We start from the raw sequence: 19,088 nt of genomic DNA on the forward strand, positions 1-19,088 counted from the left end.
ACCTCCTGAGGTCCTTTCCAACCCTGAGGTTCTATGATTCTATGAAGAGATCCTAAACCCAGCTATCTTAATCCAGGCAGCTGAGCAGTTAGCTCTCCCTTCACCACATTCCTCTTACTGCCCCAGGTCATGGCAGGTCCATACTAGACCACTGAGCAACTGCTGCCTAGCCAGTGTTGAGGTTTTTCAAAAGATCACAGACTGCACTGGATAAATAGAGGTAATGGGGTTGTGGGTATTTTTTAGGGCTGTCCATTAATCGCAATTAACTCACACAATTAACTCAAAAAAATTAATTACGATTAATCACACTGTAAAACAATAGAATACCAACCAAAATTTATTAAGTATTTTGGATGTCTACTTTTTCATATACATTGTATTCTGTGTTGTAAAGGAAATCAAAGTGTATATTATTATTTTTTATTATAAATATTTGCCCTGTAAAAATGAGAAACACAGGAAATAGTATTTTTCAATTCACCTCATACAAGTACTATAGTGCAATCACTTTGTCGTGAAAGTGCAACTTTCAAATGTAGATTTGTTTGTTACATAACTGCATTCAAAAACAAAACAATGTAAAACTTCAGAGCCTACAAGTCCACTCAGTCCTACTTCTTGTTCAGCCAATTGTTAAGACAAACAAGTTTGTTTACAGTTACAGGGGATGCTGCCTTCTTCTTACTTACAGCGTTACCAGAAAGTGAGAATAAACATTAGCATGGCACGTTTGTAGCACTGGATTCCAGCAGTGGTACACCACTGCCAAATACAGAGGTAAAAAACCTCTCTACTCTTACTGGAGATTCCCCTGTTGATGCACCCCAGGATCATATTAGTTTTTTTGGTCACAGCATCACACTGGGAGCTCATGTTCAGCCGATTATCCACCCTCGCCCCCAAATTATTTTCAGAGTCACTGCTGCCCTGGAGACAGTCCCCCATCCTGCAGGTATTGTCTACGTTCTTTGTTCCTAGGTGGATTCATTTACATACAGCCATACTAAAATGCATATTGTGTGCATGCGCTCAGCTTACTAAGTGATCCGGATCGCTTTGTATCAATGACTTACCTTCTTCATTATTTACCACACTCCCAATTTGTGTGTCATCTGCAGTTATCTGTGATGATTTTATGTTTCCTTCCAGGTCATTAATAAAAATCTTGAATAGCATCGGGCCAAGAATACATCCTGCTGGATCCCATTGGTAACATTATTACAGTAACACCTAGAGGCCTCATCTGAGATCAGGGTCCCACTGCGCTAGCTGCTGTACTTATACTTAGTAAGAGACCATCCCTGCCTCCAAGAGCTCACAGTCTACATAGACATGAGAGGCCATTTTTTCACCACCGGTGAAAAAGGATTATTGTGTTACATATGGGGAACAGAGGTATGGCATGATTAAGTGACTTGCCCAAGGAAATCTATGGCAGAGCTGGGAATTGTACCCAGATTTCCTGACTTCCAGTTCACGCCCTGGACCACAAGGCCATTCTTCGACTTAAAGAAACACCCTGGAGCAGGCTCCAATGAGCAGGCAGCGTCAGTGGCTCAATCCCAACAGAAGCCTCCTTGTGGTGATGGAAGCGGTACCAGAGAGCGACGTGTGAGAACCATGGCAGTAGATGCTACAAGGACAGGGGGAGAATTGATAGAATGACCCACCTGTTTAATATTTCGGTCAGCTGCTGCGATGCCTCCAAAACCCGCCTCCGACGCTTAAAAACAAACAGGGGTGCGATGGGGGTCAGAATTGCTCTTTCTAATACATGGCTGGTGACTTAGAAAGGATTTCATAGTTAATGCTCTTTGCCTGGCAGGATGGCAAGGAGGTTATGCTGAGATTACTTTATTTTGCTTTATTCCAAGAATTAAAATCCATATATTAAAGTACATCACTTCCCGGGGTAGGCATTCTCCAGACCTGGCTGTTCAGGGACACAATATTTAAGGCTATATTTTCAACGAGTCTCTGTCTGTGCTTGCAATAAAACAATCTGTGTGCACCTGATGGGTCCTTTGGTGCAGGTATGAATGAGGCTGGGCTCTCATACACTGCATGTTCCTCAAGGCCGTCTGGCCAATTCTGAAGAATCAGGTTTTTCGATCTACCATATACAAAAAAAGCTAATTTAAAGAGTGCTACCCTCTCCTAGCTCATTTTGATCTCAGTGTTCTATCCACACAAGTAAGAAAAATGAATCATGTAAATTTTTTACTGGATATAATCTATATGGTCCCTCTGGGGCTGGCGAGTTCACATCCTGAGAGTGTTTACACTGAAGTGGGAGCACCTGCAACAATCTAGTCAATTGTCTTGGTAGCTGAAACAGCCAAGAGCTTTTCTGCAGCTGAGGTGAAAGTGACCAATGAAACCTTGGATCACCAGTGATGGACACAGACTGGACATCCAGCCAGACCGTCTTAAAGACCTAGCTAGAGGTCGATTTGCATGGTGCTCGTTCTGCCTAGAGACCACACCCCTTAAGGATCTGCTTTCTTGATGGTAATCTATATGGAGCCATGCCTGGAAACCAAACATTTCATACGGGAAAGGAGGGAGAAGGGTTAGTCCAACAGAACAGACTCAAAAGGAAGTGGGAGAAGCCATCTCACACATTATTTGATTCATGTTAAGAGGGCAAAGCACTTAAGAACATAGTGCCGGGAATAAATTTAGTAAGGGTGACATTTTCAAAAGCATGTAAGTGACTACATCCCATTGTGAAAAGTGACTTAGGAATTCAGGAGACTAATTCTATTGAAAGCCAACAGGACTTTGGCTCTAAGTCACTCACGTTCTTTTGGAAATGTTACCCCAGTCTTTTTTCATCTCTAACTTCTACCATCAAATGGGAAGCAAGCAGCAGATCAGCAAAATGCAGCTGCTGGCAATACTTCAGAACATCTGGAACCTTGATTTTCAGGCATGTCTGCTAATTCTAGGTACCCAGCTTGACACACCGATAGCTTAATTCTTTCACACGTTCCACAAACTACAGTCAGAACTGCAGGAGCTGAAGCTGTATCGAAACTAAAGATCGAGGCACCTAGAATTAACAAACACTTGAGAATTCAGATCGTTGATGCCTGACCCTAGAAATATCAATTGCGAGCTGAGAGGAAGAGCTAGAAATAGGAATCGGGTACCATACCTCTTCAGACACTTGCTGCTTTAGGTAGGAAAAAGGAACCCCCAGTAAATGAAGTGGTCTTTGTGAGTTCCAGCCCAGAGAGTTGGGGAGCTGTAAAGATCAGAGACTTCACTAGTATTTACAAAGCACAGGTTCACATTTCATCCTTAGCAAGAGACGCTGGAGTACTCAGCTTCCATCACTATGCTGGAGGCCACAGAACCACCCAGTCTCCAGTTGCCAGATCTTACCTCCACTCCAATTCTGGAGTGATCTTCCTTCAGAACCATGAAGACTCTGGTGCCATCAGTAGAAGTCACATTGACATAGTCCTCCAGGATGGGTGGGCGCTTGAGAACCCGTTTCGGGTCCTTTTCAAGGGGTGGTGTCATGCGTAGCAGAACCATGTCGCTCACTTCCAGGCTATCTGGGCTCAGGAACTTTGGACTCCTTCAACACAGGGACACAAGAGAAAGTGCCCATGAAATCACATTCCCAGCAGGCTAAACTCAACATACCAAAACTTATTTCAAAACCAAAACATTATAATCTAATAAGCTCAAAATCAGATTTCATGGGCCTATGTCACCAGAAAGTGGTAATAAATACAAGCAGGAAAATGCTGTGCAAACTTCCCCCCAACCACGCTCTGTCATCCACACAAAGCCTGCTAGGCAGCATTCCCAGCTATTCTAGTACCGGGCACCCTCCAAACAGCTCTGCCAATGTACCTACACGCTGGTCTGCAGGACTTTGTAGTCTAGTCACTGGCACAGTTTCTGTCCTGATATTACAGTCCCCTCCATACATCACTCTGCTGACCCTCAACCTTGACTCCCCTCATCTCCTGTTAGTCCAGTCCTTCTCTTCCTTCCCTGTCAAAGCCCCTGAACCTGACCTCGTGCTCCTGACATGCCCACGTAAGGCACTCAGATATCACTGCAATGAATATGGTATAAAGGTTTAGACAGCGACGGGTCTCTCCTGAGCAGAAACTGCCTGTGCTGTTAGTTCTGTGAAGTGGACACAAAAAGACATTAGGATAAAGCCACCCAATTAGTTTTCCCTTGCAACCTAAACAGACATCTGACCCCAAGCTTCCAAAGACCTTTAGTTTACTGCATAAATTTAGCGCCAAGATTTAAAATTACTGACTGTCAAGGGCCTTCCTCACAACGGTGACAAAATAATGAGAAAGGGATTCAAACCCTGTTAACCTGGCACTCTGCGGTCTGGAGCAGTCCCCAGGGAAAGGAGGCGGGGTAATGTTATCCTGGGGGAAATCAGGAGAGGCCAATTTGTCCTCCACACCAAAGTTCAGCTTCTTAACGGCTTCAAGTCTTCGTCGCTTTGGCTTAGGAGCTGTTTGACACACAGGGAAATGGGGGAGGGAATGTCGATCAAAGCAGGGTATTTACTGAGGCCATGTCTACATCTAAAATTTTGCAGCGCTGGTTGTTACAGCTGTATTAGTACAGCTGTATAGGGCCAGCGCTGCAGAGTGGCCACACTTACAGCAACCAGCGCTGCAAGTGGTGTTAGATGTGGCCACACTGCAGCGCTGTTGGGCGGCTTCAAGGGGGGTTCCGGGAGGAGAGAGCAAACCGGGAAAGGAAACCAGCTTCGCCGCGGTTTGCTCTCTCGGTCCCGGAGCCACCCAGCAAACCGCAGGGAAGGAGACCTGCTTGCTCGGGGTTCCGGGACCGAGAGAGCAAACCGGGAACGCCGCGGTTTGCTCTCTCGGTCCCGGAGCCACCCAGCAAACCGCAGGGAAGGAGACCTGCTTGCTCGGGGTTCCGGGACCGAGAGAGCAAACCGGGAACGCCGCGGTTTGCTATATCGGTCCCGGAGCCAGCCAGCAAACCGCAGGGAAGGAGACCTGCTTGCTCGGGGTTCCGGGACCGAGAGAGCAAACCGGGAACGCCGCGGTTTGCTCTCTCGGTCCCGGAGCCAGCCAGCAAACCGCAGGGAAGGAGACCTGCTTGCTCGGGGTTCCGGGACCGAGAGAGCAAACCGGGAACGCCGCGGTTTGCTCTCTCGGTCCCGGAGCCAGCCAGCAAACCGCAGGGAAGGAGACCTGCTTGCTCGGGGTTCCGGGACCGAGAGAGCAAACCGCGGCGAAGCTGGTTTCCTTTCCCGGTTTGCTCTCTCGGTCCCGGAACCCCGAGCAAGCAGGTCTCCTTCCCTGCGGTTTGCTGGGTGGCTCCGGGACCGAGAGAGCAAACCGCGGCGTTCCCGGTTTGCTCTCTCGGTCCCAGAACCCCGAGCAAGCAGGTCTCCTTCCCTGCGGTTTGCTGGGTGGCTCCGGGACCGAGAGAGCAAACCGGGAAAGGAAACCAGCTTGATTACCAGAGGCTTCCTCCTTCCACGGAGGTCAAGAAAAGCGCTGGTAACTGTCTACATTGGATTACCAGCGCTGGATCACCAGCGCTGGATCCTCTACACCCGAGACAAAACGGGAGTACGGCCAGCGCTGCAAACAGGGAGTTGCAGCGCTGGTGGTGCCCTGCAGATGTGTACACCTTCAAAGTTGCAGCGCTGTAACTCCCTCACCAGCGCTGCAACTTTCTGATGTAGACAAGCCCTGAGAGCTAATACAACTCTTTTCATCCAAGGATCTCAAAGCACTTTACAAGCAATAGTGAACAGAGCTTCATATCCCCTTTTAACAGACAGGCAAGTGAGGCAAACTGACTTGCCCAAAGAATCAACAACAGAGACAGGAACAGAAGCCGAAAGTCCGAGTTTCAAGGTTGTTCTGCTAGGACACACACTAATGTTTCCTGAATTAGAGAAATTCCATACAGCAATTTTTTCAGTGAAATGGCCTGCTCAGCGCCCACCTTTGGGACATCCTGAGAAATGAATGTCAGTTGCCTCAAAGAGGAACATGGGCTTGGGGGCGGGGGGGGGGGCAGGCATCTGCTAGAGTAGAACAAACATGACAAACTGGCCAATGCAGCATCACGCCAATAGCCTGAGCTGCAAAGGGGATCAGCAGTTAAGAAGAGCATTTAAGGTACACCATCAAGTGGAGTCAAAGGGAGGCACAAAAGGGCCTTGGCCTACACATAACCCGAGCATTTCCAACACATACTGAGAACAGCAGGAGGTTGGTGAGGGGGCAAGCTATCCGCACACTCCTCCTCCTCAGATTCATGCAGAATACGCTCTAGATGCCGCTTCTTAGAGTTAGCTCCAGGGCTCTCCATGACATTTGTCTGGTGTTGAGAGTCCTTTTCCTGGCCTGGCTGGCAGTTTAGAGCAGCAGAGTCCTTAACCACATCCCCGGCTGTGAGAGCTTCTTCAAATGTCTGTTTTCTGCTTCGGAGCTGGGAGACTTTGGGGGCTGATGGCTGAGATGGGACATCTGAAAAAGATATTTTTTAAAAATGACAATACGATGATGTGCTCCCCATCTGCATGGGGGAAGTGGCCATGAATAAGCCTTGTTTTAGCTGAGGAGATGCCAAACCAGACAACACCACCGGCCAGACAGCAACACCAGCCAGCCAGCAGGCATAGAACTAAAGCAGCTGGTCCTTTAGCCCAACTGAGCTTCAACAGGTTTCTTTTAAAATCCAGCTGGGTTCCATCGACATTTGCAAGGCAAGCCACGTTCCAGGTCAGTCCAGCTACAAGCACGTTTGGACATGGTTGCTTGCCCCAGAGAGATGGAACCGCAGTATTGGTGACTGTATGGAGAAATGTACCACGCACATTATTAGCATGTAAAACTCTCAGCTAAGATTCATTGTTCCTCAAGTTTAAAGCCTGCAAGGAGCATAGTCAGCATCCAAGACCAACACCTTGTACAAGGACATTAAGTAACCGCCACAACATGAGAAACCCCTTCCTGGGGCAAGTGGTTGATGGATCAAGGCTGAATTTCCTGATACATCCTGAACTCAGCTCTGCCAGAGACCGGAGGGGTGGGGGGGTGTCCCTCTCCCACCCCCCCGCGCAAGCATGACTGCAACACATTGCAAACAAACCAGCCGCTGCTTTTGGACACACACACACAGCGCCACCCACCTTCCATCTCTGCCAGCACCTCCAGCTCGTCTGCAAACTGCTGATCGAACTCATCTTCAATGCCATACAGCTCCGGCTCCTCCATGAGACGGGCCGCGAGCTCCGCTGCCCTCCCGGCGCCCTGCACCCCACGCACCAGCCTTGCACCGCCGCCAGCCCGCGCTCCCCTTGCAACTGGGAGCCGGGCGCGCGCCGCGCATGCCCTTCCGGGTAACGTTCCATCCCGCCGCCTCGCGAGCCGCTGATTGGCTGCCTCGGCCCTCACGCGCCGCGGCCCTGGCTCGTGCCGCCCCCGGCTGGAAACAATGTAGCTGCGGCGCCTTTCCGCCAGCCCCGGGCGCAGGGCCGCAGCGGCAGCAGCTGCAGGTCGGTGGCGCTCGGTGCATTTCGGGGGTGGGGGCTGGAGGCAGGTTTTTGCTGCTGGGGACCCCCCCGGGCCCGCGCAAAGCGGGGGGCGGTTGCACGATTTCCCTCCCTTCTGTCCCCTGCAGGGACCGTCACCCCTTTGCTTGCGCTGTTTTTGCAGCTGGAGCAGCTGTCTCAAGAAGAAGTTGCTCAGAAGTCCAGCTGTGGGCGGCAGGAAGACGCACGGACTAAGCTAAGGGCTGTGGCTGGCACGTTATCCTTAAATCGGCCTCATCATCAATTAATAACCCCCCCCCCCCGCTGGCGCGTCTGCCGTTGCGAGGGGTCAGTGACAAGAAGCGGTGGATGAAGGGGGTTGTTACCTGTGGGCCACAACGGGATGTGGGTACCAACAACAGCTGGGGCCTGCATCCTTCTCTTCTGCTGCTGTACATCACTGGATGCTGACTGCTACCAAAGCAAGCCTTCTTATTGACAGGCGCTCAAACTATCCAGGAGAATATACTGTATAGGGGACAATCTTGTATTGTGCCCTGCGGGTGATGGATGGGTTAGCGGGTGGAATCTTTTCCATTTCCAGTCATTCAGCCTGAACAGCAGGTGATTTATTTTTTATCTAAAAATCAATACGTGATGCGGAGGTGAAGGAGCACAACGCGTGTTGTGTGCCCATCGCACTGGTTTCTGACGTTAAATGCACACCGTCCAATTTAAAATCATCTGTTGTAAACAAACCATTCTCTGCCTATATTACTGACAACACTGAATCAGGTGCCAGCAGTTCTTTTCTGTAATGCAAAGAGGTAGCCTTAGGTTGTAATAACTGAAAGGATTTAAAAACCTTTCACTCGGGATGGTTTTTGTTTACATTTTGCATTGATCGTTGAAGTGACTTTCATTTCTGTTTTTAGGGCTTCAGTTTTTCAGTTTCAGCCAATATAGAGATGTAAATAGATCGGCACATATATATTTCTGAATCACTTTTCCATATGAATTATACATTTTTAATGACACAGTAACATTTCTGTTGCGTTTTGTAGAAGCTTTGTTTTACACCATCTAAATTTTGGGTCTAGTCTGAGTTGACAGCATCCTTTCAATCATGGCCAGTGGAAAAGCCTGTCTGAAGTTCAGCAAGTGCAGTGTATCTGCCCCCCAGAGTGTGTTAGTTGTCAATCCCACGTCAGATGGGTGCACTCATTATTATAAATGATTTGTATTGTGGTACACCTAGAAGCCCCAGCCAAGGACAAGGACCCCATTGTGCTAGGTGCTGTACAACCGTATTGTGACTCCCAAATGTTGCATAGAGAGTAGATGTGAGAGGGTTCACTGCCCTTTGTACACAGCTGGAAGTGGGGAATCTATTAACATCACCACATGGCTGTACATCCCACAACAGGTGGGTGCACTCACTATTATTAATTACCTGTGTTGCGATAGTGCTCCAATCAGTCATTGTTGCTGTATTAACACAATAAAAGACGGTCCCTGCACCTTGGAGCTTGCTCTCTTTCTATGAGAAGACACATCAGGTGGGTGTAACAAACAGTCGAAGAGGGTGGACGAAGGGAGGTGTGAAGCTTTCAACAGCTGGAGTGAGGCAGTGCTTCTGCACCGCATCCCAGCAGTCCAGTATATGTTTGATCAATTCTGATGCTTTGTTTTGTTTTGTTTTTAAGGCTTTTATAAATGAAAGAGCACACTCCCGAGGTGGAACGCTTTCTTCCCTTTAAAGGGCCATGGAGCCGGGCAGCATTGATAATTTGTCCATCCTCTACCAGAGCTCTGACTTCATTGTGGTCAACAAGCACTGGGATGTTCGCATTGACAGCAAGATGTGGTATGAGAAGCTGACCCTGCAGAGCCAGCTGAAGTACCGTTTCCCAGAGCTGGCTGACCCAGACACGTATTATGGCTTCAGGTAAGTGAGCACAGAAGGGCACCGTTCATCTCAGCTCGACAGAGATGTTATCCCAGTACACGTCCTCTCCGAGACAGCTGTGATGTCCCAGGAACATGCAGCTTGCAACACTAGGACCTAGAGAGCCAGGGATGAAACGTTCACAGGCCGGGGCAGTCAACTTTGAAATGAGCTACCAGAGCTGATTCTTCTGAACCAAAACCTGGCCAACTTCAGAACATGCTCCAAGATACTACTGTGTACCACTGTAACAGGAGCCAAGAAAGCAAAGAGAAGGGGAAAGAGGGAGAAGGTAAAGCTAGAACCGCTCCTGAAACCTGGGACCGGCAAAGAGCGGAATCCCATCGCGCACAGTCAGTGCTTGGTGGATCTAAATTATCCACTGGAGCCCAGATCCTCAATGGTATTTAGGCGCCTAACTCCCATTGAAATCATTAGAAGTTATACGCCTTTGAGGATGAAGGCCTAAGTACTGCTCCAGGTGGGCTGACTACTGGGCCATTCGGAATCCCTTTGACTTTAGCGGGGCTCCATCTCAGGGGAAAGCCTCCATCCTCTGAGCAGCTTGCCCTAGGTACGGAGATAATGGGCACTACAGAAAAAACGAACTGAGAACTAAAAGCACTCACAGTTAATATAGAAAAATAAAGTACAAGACATGCCATTGAATTGGTGCTCTATCAGCAATGAGGATTAACCGTAACTATTCCAGTAAAAGCAAATTCAAATTGCCAGTGTCCCTTTAAGAATGGGTTGTCTTGATAATATGCTGAGTACTTACATAAGGCATTGCATCTTCAGAGCTCTTGGTGTGGGCCTGGGCTTGGGTCAAGATCCAGCATGTACTTAGAGGTACCTGAGCACCATAGGTTAGCTTTTTATGGTGGGATTTTCAAAGTAGCCTGTGGGAGTTAGGCACCCAAACTCAATGTCCCACATTTAAACCGTTACACCAGACTCCTGCTGTATGGGTGAAAGAGCCAGCTGTGGCTTTTCAGAATCCCATGGAGGGCATTTCTGACCCTCCCTTGCACTATCTATCTCTCCTAGGTTTTGCCACCAGCTAGACTTTTCCACCAGTGGGGCCCTCTGCGTTGCTCTCAATAAAGCAGCTGCCGGTAGCGCGTACAAGTGTTTTAAGGAACGGATGGTGACCAAGGCCTACCTCGCTCTGGTAAGCATAGCCCCCTCTGCATGGGCTCTGTCATGGTCCATGTCTTCTCGGCCACCATTCATTGCATCTTGCCCTTTTAATGGCAGTGTTACTCTCCGAGGCGTATAAACCGGTGTTGTGTCCTCAGCCATTTTTGATGAAGGTTGGAATTCTGAAGGCACATCTGGCTCACAGCTGTTCAGCAGCAGCACCGGTGATGAGGTGCTGGAACTAAACCAGAAGGCTCGGCTAACACCTCAGAGTAAGATCGGGGACTGACTTAATTTTTAAACATTCTAATCCTCCCCCTCCCTTCCTATTTGCTCCAGGTTTCAGGGCCCACACTGGTTTCTCTGACCCTTCCTTCTAGGGGCTGTGGAATCGCCCCATCAAGAGCAGTATTTCCTGACGAAGGGTCTCAGAAAGCAAAAACCAGTGCAGAGGTTGATCCTAGCTCCGTACTTGCCAATCAGAGTCTGACCAGGCTACGTGGTTCATGTCTTGAGTTAATGGAACTTTTTGTCTCTGCAGCTGTTTGCGCTGTACAGGTCAGCACGTGTTTATTGGAGAATGGAACTAGTTGTTACAATGGGTCTGTCCTTTCCTTCGATTTTGGCCATGGATCCTCTGCCCACGGTCTGTCATCATCCCTCCATCTCTCTTAACATGATGATTTCTGCTGCCGCCGTGGCTAGCACAGAGGAAAACCTCTCTCTGCCTTCACCCCCGCTATCCAGCTATGCATCTAACAATGTCAGTTTTATATCCCTGAGCATGCTCAGAGCAATGCCTGTCGCACACGAAGGGGAAGTGTTCTCCGAACCTGACCAGCATCAGCCCAGAGGAATCTCAGCCAAAAAGACAGGCTCACAGTGCAGCTCGGGGCTGCCCACGCTCAGCTTTTTTCTAGGCTGTGGATCATGATGGTTTCCCTGTGATCTGTCTGCATTAATCTCCTGACCCCGAGGCCAATTGTGCCCAGGAGCTTTAGATTTGGGAGAGGTTTTTTTTTAATCTGTCACTGATCATGTCACTAGGGCTCCTTCTTGGGTGTTCCAAGTCTCTACACCTGGAGGATCCCAGACCTTGCTGTCGAATGCCTAGTATTCTGCCCTTTCCAGAGCTAATGCCTAGCTTGGTCAAATAAAATCCGTGCTGGCTTTTGGTTGAGGTGCAATTTCCAGCAGGCAGGCCATTATTTCTTGTTGTACAAAGTTCATGTTGACCCTCCCAGTGTGAATTTTCCAAGCATGCACTGTGGCACCAGCTCTCTAGGTGGCAAGCAAAATGGACCATGAGCTGTGCCCTTTTTCTATATTGTGTGTTTCTACATAAGTGGAGGCACATGATGCTGGTCCTGAAGAGGGCTTTCCATGAGGAGATGTGGTGCTGCAGACATCAGAACAATTTGATTCTGAAGCAATCTTGAGTGAAGGCAGCCAGGTTAGAGTGGGGAGAATACGCCAAGATTATTGAATTCCTTAAATACAAGGATTCCTTCGTCTTAGTAGCTGAGGATAATCATGTGTGATTGCCTGTGCTCTTGTGTGTTATTCTCTTTTGAACTTCGGTTTTCATGAGATGTTTCTAATCTCTGCTTTTTAATAACAACAGCGAGCACAGTTGAAAAAAGATGGTAATTGGTTCTTACATCCTGACTCACCCAAGCATTTAAGCACATGTCTAACTTTGAAGTCGATGTGATTTAACCATAGGCTTAAAATAGACACTAAGGAGACAGGAGTGAAAGAAATGCCAAGGATCAGCTCCAGTGCTCCAGTATGCAATGTCCCTTTTTCATACTGAGCAAGGAAATCCTTTCCCACTGTTGGCTGTTGTTAGCCCCAGATGTTTCAGAGACAACCGTTGTGTGAATATGGTTTTGTGTTTATAGCTATGAGCTGAGGGGAATTATCTGCCTAGCAATCTGGCTGAGTCCTTAATTCAGAGCCAATTGCAGACAAATGGCTTATTATCAGTGACATTTGGATGGTGTCGCAGGAGAAAACGAACATATGTTGAGTAAATGTCACTTGGCGTTGCTTCTGAGACAGAATCAATTTGTCCAGCAGAACTGAGGGATGTCAAACATTTCCTCACAGAGGCATCTTAGGAAGCACTGTTGGTGCTTCTGGAAATAATTATTGATACTCACTGTTAATGTTGCAGGTGTTAGGAAGCACTGGATCAACAGTCTCTATGATAACCCACCCAAGATTTTATATATACTGTATATATGTGAGTGTGTATATACGTGGCTATGTTAGTATTGCTTTCAGAGTGGGTATTCTTTGTGTGAATCATGTCTGAACTGTATTTTCTGTGTCGTATTAACAGACGGATGCTGCAGTCATTGACATGTAGAATCGGGTACTCAGGTTCTGAATCTGAAAGTGACAGCACACAGTAGCTTCATTGGAGTCCAATGGGCTCTACGGAGATGCAGTGGTCTGCGTGCGCACTGTTAGTTCCAGGATCGAAACCTTAGATCATAAGCTCTTTGGGGCTGGGACTTTGCCTTCTTCTATGTGAGCATGATTTTTGTGTCAAGTTTACGTTTTCTTGGGGGAACAGTTGTGCCCAGAGTCGATGGCCCAGAAGAGGTTCCAAGTTTGTTAAATTGCAATTTATTACTGGGTTTTGTGTTTTTCAGTGACCTGGAATTGTTCTGATCTGAGTTTCAGGGGTTGGTTGGTCCCGTTAACTAACTAACTCTTCTGTGCTGCAGGTCAGGGGCCACGTGAGCGAAAGCAGAATGACAATCTGTTATGCCATAGGCAAGAACACGACAGAGGGCATGACCCACATGATGTGTATTGAAGGGACAGAAGGTAAGCCTGCTCATAGATCAGACCCAGTGTCCTTTCCTTGCACTGTTATCATGATTGTTTGTCTTACGAGACTGGCAGCTATGACGGATATGGCTGAACTCCTATTTCCCACCTTGTTTTAGGCTGTGAAAATCCAAAGCCTTGCCAGTCAGAGCTAAGCGTCCTTGAGCATGGTTCATACAGTGGGGACCCGGTAACTAAAGTGCTTCTACAGCCACTGACGGGTAAGTGCTAGAGGGCTGAGGCAACCCCAGCATGGCACTGTTTCTTATGTTAGGGAAAGCCAGGCCGTAGGGCCTTGAGTAGGATACAGAGCTTTTCTGCTGACTCACCTTGGCAATGGTGCTGGGTGGGTCACATCAGCTAAAATAAGAGAGCTAGAGAGAAGGAGCAGGATATCCTGCAGGGAGAAACTCTAGTCATCTGACATTTGCAGTCCTGGGCCTTTTCTCCAGTGTTGTGATTTGGTTGTGCAGTGTGGACCAGAAGCATTTAGGGGCTAGGATGAAGTGAAAGTCAAACTCATTGTCAATCATGACCTAAATTGGGTCTTGAGCCCGGGTCTCCAAAGGTCAAAGAGCATGATGCATTCTCTCCCAACAGCACGGGTGTCAAGAGCCAGGGATTCAGTGGCAGTATTTGAATTCTGTGCCCTTTACGCTTTCATTCCCATGTTCCATTTAGGCCGGACGCACCAGCTCCGGGTTCACTGCAGTGCTGCTGGACACCCCATAGTGGGAGACTTCACGTACAGCTTTAAGAAGGACAGTAACCCGTACAGAATGATGCTGCATGCCTACTACCTGCGGATCCCTACCAGGAAGGAACTGATCGAGGTGAGTGCCCCGGACCCCTTTCTGACGTCTCTGGATAGCAACTGGGTCTCTCACCATGTTGTGCACCAACTGGATGAGATGATCCAGGAACTGAAGGACAAGACTATCTGGGCAGAGGAAGAGGAGAGGAACCAGGAAGCATTGTTTAGTAGTGGAGGAGAGGAGATGCCGAGCAAAACCAAGACCCTGAAGAGAGAGGAAGAACGAGCCAAGTGTGAGCAGTGGTTGGCAGAGTGGGCTTTGGCATGAGATGCTGCTGTTGCAGTGCATTTCAAATTCAATATTCCATTTGCTCACTGTGGGACATGACAGAAAACCCCTCCCCTCCCCCACCCCCCAAGGACCCAATGCCACCTCCATGTCAGCACTTTTTTATGCCAAGCTATCTTAGAATGAAACCTCTGAGGGTCCTTTTCCGGGTCTGAAATGTGACTTATTTTAGCATCAAGTAGGATTTTGTTTTTCATGAGTCAAGCTCCACCCCACCACTGGATGCACTTTTCCTTGTTCTGCAACTCAGCTATGGGATTTGAATGTCATGCACCATGTCAGAAATGAGGCAGAAGCCCCGCTGGACTGCACCTTTGTATTAGTGCTAAACTGCTGGGTGGGCATCAGCAGAGCTGATCCATTTATGACATTCATGCAGAGAACGGTGGAACTCCTTTCAAACCTGTAGAAGTAAAACATTGCCAAGATACAATCAATTTAAAGGGAATCAGTCATGGAGGAGAGAAGGTGTGGACCTTAAGCCTTTCTGGGTGGAATCTTTGGATCTGCTTTCACTTCCCCATTCCCGCCTGCTGAGTGATCATGTCCACTCACTGAGTCCTTTTAGCTATTGCTGTCTTCCAGTGCAGGGCATGAAGAAGTATCATGCAGCATTTTTCATTGATCCGACTGAAAGGATGAGAGTCATGCCAACCAGCCATGTGCTTTGCCAATAAATCCCTATGTGGGTAAACCCCAGTTAAACAGAGTTGCTGGGAGGGTCCTCTAATTGAAGCGTAGGACTCACTACCTTTCCCAAATCTGCATTTAGACCATTTGTATTTTTAAAAGGTTTTTAATTGATGAATACTAATGAATTTTAAACTTTCTAAGGAAATTTGACACGGAATACAGTCCTTTAGCAGTTCTGCGTGCTGTCGGTCTCAGATGTTTGTGACATCACACGTCTAGTACATTGGCACCAGTAGCAAATTAAAAATATCCAGCACCCCAAAACTTTTTCCTAGGGATGGTGAGATTTTATTACACCCTTTACTTATATGCTCCTTTTCTAAGAGCCTGCTCTTGCCTGGAGATGCACGTCACTCCATTTACGACTGAAAATGTGCTTTTCAGGCAGTTCTCAGCAGGAGAACACAATCCTAAGTAAATTCATGAGACTCACCTTGTTCTTGTAATGTCTGTGACAGGGCACTGCCTAGCTTTCACCACTAGATCGTGCCAAAGGCAGTCTCAGGTATCACAGACCATTTGTTTAAATTGTTTTAGGACTTCAGCAGTGAGACTAGAGGAAAAACACAAAAACTAAAGCAATGCTAAGGGGCTGGTGCACACAAACCATAGCAATGAAGGCTTGGACTCAATGGCCCTGTTTTGGGAAAGTCAAGAGTTGAAGAGAAGCCTTAAATGAGAATTTCCTCTCTTCGAAAATCTCATTCAAACCTTCAGTGCTGCTGTGCTTGCCATTTTTGTGTTTTAATTTTCTCCTTTTAATGGTAGTTTTAAAATATTGGAATAAAACTGTCATGGAATTCTGTGAGACAGTCCATAGATTATTGGGACAATAAACCACGATAGCCCGTTCAAATCTATTGTGACCTGTGTATCTTAGCTATTTATATCGCACCAGTCACCTTCGTATCTAAGCACTGAGCTTTCACATCAGTGCATGCCTTTAGGATCCCTTAATCCCCAGCCTATTGTGCACACTGTTCCAGTGTGGTTATAGCCATGCCCATCCTAGGATGTTAGCGAGGCAAAGAGGCTGAGGGAATATCTTTCATTGGAGCAACTTCCGAAAGAGACAAGCTTTTGAGCTACAGAACTTTTCTCAAGGTCAGAGTAGAAGATATTACCTCAGCCACCTTGTCTGTTTCCCCAGATGACAAATACATCTACTGGGAGATGAAAAGAACTTCGCCGCTCTCCCCGGGACATGGGAACATACACATTCTGCTGTGTCACTTAGCTCATGCTTGGGTTTTGCCCCTCAGAATGGCTCCGGCCACCTAATTCCATGGATGCCATTGGATACATCCTCAGTATAGTCTCAGCTGCCAATGTAATGCAGGCAGGCTCGCTTGTTTCCGGCAGTGTAGCTGGGATGTTCCTCTTCTGGAGCACGTGTAGCTCAGGCTGACACACCCATCGGGAGGAGGATTTGTGTCTTATAGAATTACCTCTCATTGCACCAGTGGATGCACGTATGTGTCTGCAGCTTCCAGTAACTGTATGGAATTGCCATGAAATGGGTCTTCGAGATAACAGTTCATCATCAGAGCTTTTGATGCATTATTAGGAGAATCTTCCTCTTTGGCACTTTATTGCTTGATATTTTGTGCGTGTGTCGCAGGCATTTAGGGCCAGATAATACCTGGTGGGTCATTATTTTTCGTAGTTCTTCCCGACACTATTCCCACTCATATCTGAAGCAGTGATCCACTGATCGATGAATGTGAATTGACCCTGAGGGACAGTCATTAGGAGCAAAGCGTTCAGCAAATTTTAGTAGCTACAGGAAGCAAAGACTCTAGCTTGGTTTGCTTTAGTATCTGAACCTCCCCATTGAGTTTCCTAATTCAGCTGCTGCTATTTTGCCAGGCAGGCAGAGTCTCATCTGGTAGAGAACGTATCTCTAGCTCCAGAGACTGCTGGAGATTGTGTTAGTCAAAGGACATGACGTGCATCAGCTGGCTGAAGCAAGATCATAGGAGTCATGATCTTGAGAAGCAATTCACAGAGTAGCATTAGCATTGGCTCAGGGCAGTCCTGATTATCAGCATTACTGGCTGGAGGTTATACACTGCTGCTATGCAGGCTAATGTTAGCTGCCCATTTGGAGGTGGACAGAATATTTGTGGAAGTAGAGGACCAGGGATAAGAAGCTCTGTGGACAAAACCCCCAAGACTGTTATCAATAATGTCTGCACCAAAGGTCCTAGTCTCTCCTACCTTTGTCACACACATGCACAGTGAAGGGAGAAACATAGGGAGTGGAGCCTGTTGGGAAGTAGCCTGATGAGATTCCTTCAACTCTAAGCCAGTGATGAGCACCGGTATACTGATCAGTGTGCGAAGGTGAAATTCACTGTGGTGGAGAGATCACACGCAAAGTCCTCGGCAACACTTTATGCTCTTCACGCAGGGCCTTGTGCAGGGCACATACGCTGGGGTGAATTGTGCCCTGTAAGAGATTTAGAAAGTGTCTTCCAGCTGAGATATGCTCAGCATAGATCCTACCACCTCAGCATCGGCATTTGGCTCACATTGGAGCATGGCTGCCTGTTGGCCATGAAGATTTCAACTTGTCTTTGCTATGATGACCCAGAACTCACACACATACATACACTCACACTCACACCCACACACATACACGCAAAGAGGAAATTAAGCCATTGTACAGGCAACCTCACTGGTTAGGTGAACGCAGCCTAGTGTTTATTCGCCGATTGACGGACGAAACTTGTCCCAAATGTTTAAAGTCTTGAAAACATTCCATCCAAAACCCTGTGGACCAAATGTTGGTGCACAGACCACAGCATCCCCTGTCTGCTCTGCATACCCAAGAGGGTTTAGACTTTATATATTGCACTTTTATCCAGTGTTGCAGGAATCAGAGATGAATATTTTTTTCCTGAAATTTTATGAATTGTGGATTGAGAAATATATTTTGCAGTAACACTTTCACACAGCTTCCATCCTGGAACCCTGTTGTACAGTGTTTGCTCTTCTTTAGATCCTCCGCTGTGTTTATCGTGTGGTAGAGATTTGACAGTTCCTTCCCTTGGGTAATTTGCTAGGAGCCTTAAGTTGATCTATTTATATATTTATAATGTGGTGTGGGTAGTTTTTGTGGGAGTGTTTTGTGACATGTTGTAAACCTCAGAATAATCCTGGTTGTTTATTGTTAATGCATTTGTGGAACATTCCTGTAATAAACCACTAAGTGTGCATTGTGTTTATACCAATGGCCTGTTTAATTCACACAGACAGGGTGTTGCATGGAAAGAATGCTGCCATATAAAAAAAATAAATAGCCGGTGTCTTTAGCCCATTAAATAAAGGCAAAGCTTTCTGCACTGCTCCTCCTGGTATCCTGACGAGGAATTATCTCCATTCTATAAATGCTACTAGGCACGTTTCCTTTTCTTTGCTAAAGGAACAGACTGTGGAACACTAAGGAGGGTCCCGTGGGTAGGTTCAATTCCATGCTCCCCCACTGGTTGCCTGTGTGAACTTGGGACGAGTCATGTTGTCGCTCTGTGACTCAATTCCCCCCCTGAGTGATAGTAGCAGTGCTACCCTTCCTTGCAAGGGAGTTGTGAGGATGCATTCATTAAAATTGGGAGGCCTCCAGTGATGAGGGTCAGATAAGGGCCTCGGAGATAAACCATTCCCTCCATAGTGATCTTGGAGGGAAAAGTAAGAATGAAGCATGGTTTAAAGGGGTGCTTTGTTCATTGCAGCCCAGTTACTGTCTCCATAATCTTCCCTAAAAAAACAACAAGGAGGCCGGTAGCACCTTAAAGACTAACAGATTTATTTGGGCATAAGCTTTCGTGGGTAAAGA

General features: G+C 47.3%; 2 protein-coding genes across 6 annotated transcripts in view; one reads left to right on the plus strand and one right to left on the minus strand.

The window, feature by feature from the left end:
• The window catches only part of CHTF18 (chromosome transmission fidelity factor 18), a 41,439-nt gene extending 34,102 nt beyond the window's left edge, over nt 1-7,337 (minus strand). For 2 of the 4 annotated variants that reach the window (XM_030578030.1, XM_030578032.1), the window contains exons 1-6: nt 7,178-7,337; nt 6,240-6,512; nt 4,351-4,504; nt 3,394-3,592; nt 3,164-3,253; nt 1,674-1,726 (exon numbers count right to left, since the gene is read on the minus strand). In XM_030578030.1, coding sequence (XP_030433890.1) covers nt 1,674-1,726; nt 3,164-3,253; nt 3,394-3,592; nt 4,351-4,504; nt 6,240-6,512; nt 7,178-7,262 — 854 coding nt within the window. In that variant the 5' untranslated portion in view covers nt 7,263-7,337. Of the gene's footprint in view, nt 1-1,673; nt 1,727-3,163; nt 3,254-3,393; nt 3,593-4,350; nt 4,505-6,239; nt 6,513-7,177 lie in introns of those variants that run through there. The other 2 variants (XM_030578031.1, XM_030578033.1) reach the window with 2 other exon arrangements.
• Nucleotides 7,338-7,436: 99 nt separating this feature from the next.
• Nucleotides 7,437-18,480, plus strand: RPUSD1 (RNA pseudouridine synthase domain containing 1). 2 transcript variants are annotated; one of them, XM_030578342.1, is made up of 6 exons: nt 7,437-7,543; nt 9,226-9,467; nt 10,518-10,641; nt 13,349-13,451; nt 13,574-13,675; nt 14,136-18,480. In XM_030578342.1, exons 2-6 carry the CDS (start codon nt 9,286-9,288, stop codon nt 14,534-14,536), a joined length of 912 nt encoding a protein of 303 aa, XP_030434202.1. In that variant the 5' UTR covers nt 7,437-7,543; nt 9,226-9,285; the 3' UTR covers nt 14,537-18,480. The 2 variants fall into 2 exon arrangements, with proteins under 2 accessions (XP_030434202.1, XP_030434203.1); XM_030578343.1 differs by lacking the exon at nt 7,437-7,543 and adding an exon at nt 7,682-8,143.
• Nucleotides 18,481-19,088: the final 608 nt, after the last annotated feature.

Source organism: Gopherus evgoodei, chromosome 10 (assembly GCF_007399415.2).
Source record: "Gopherus evgoodei ecotype Sinaloan lineage chromosome 10, rGopEvg1_v1.p, whole genome shotgun sequence".
Taxonomy (NCBI): domain Eukaryota; kingdom Metazoa; phylum Chordata; order Testudines; family Testudinidae; genus Gopherus; species Gopherus evgoodei.

What these genes read in the sequence shown, in the direction of transcription:
- RPUSD1 (XM_030578342.1), top strand. Translation starts at nt 9,286, where the DNA reads ATGGAGCCGGGCAGCATTGATAATTTGTCCATCCTCTACCAGAGCTCT. An exon ending in CCAAGGCCTACCTCGCTCTG is followed by an intron (nt 10,642 to 13,348) that starts GTAAGCATAGCC and finishes TCTGTGCTGCAG; the next exon opens with GTCAGGGGCCACGTGAGCGA. An exon ending in GTGTATTGAAGGGACAGAAG is followed by an intron (nt 13,452 to 13,573) that starts GTAAGCCTGCTC and finishes ACCTTGTTTTAG; the next exon opens with GCTGTGAAAATCCAAAGCCT.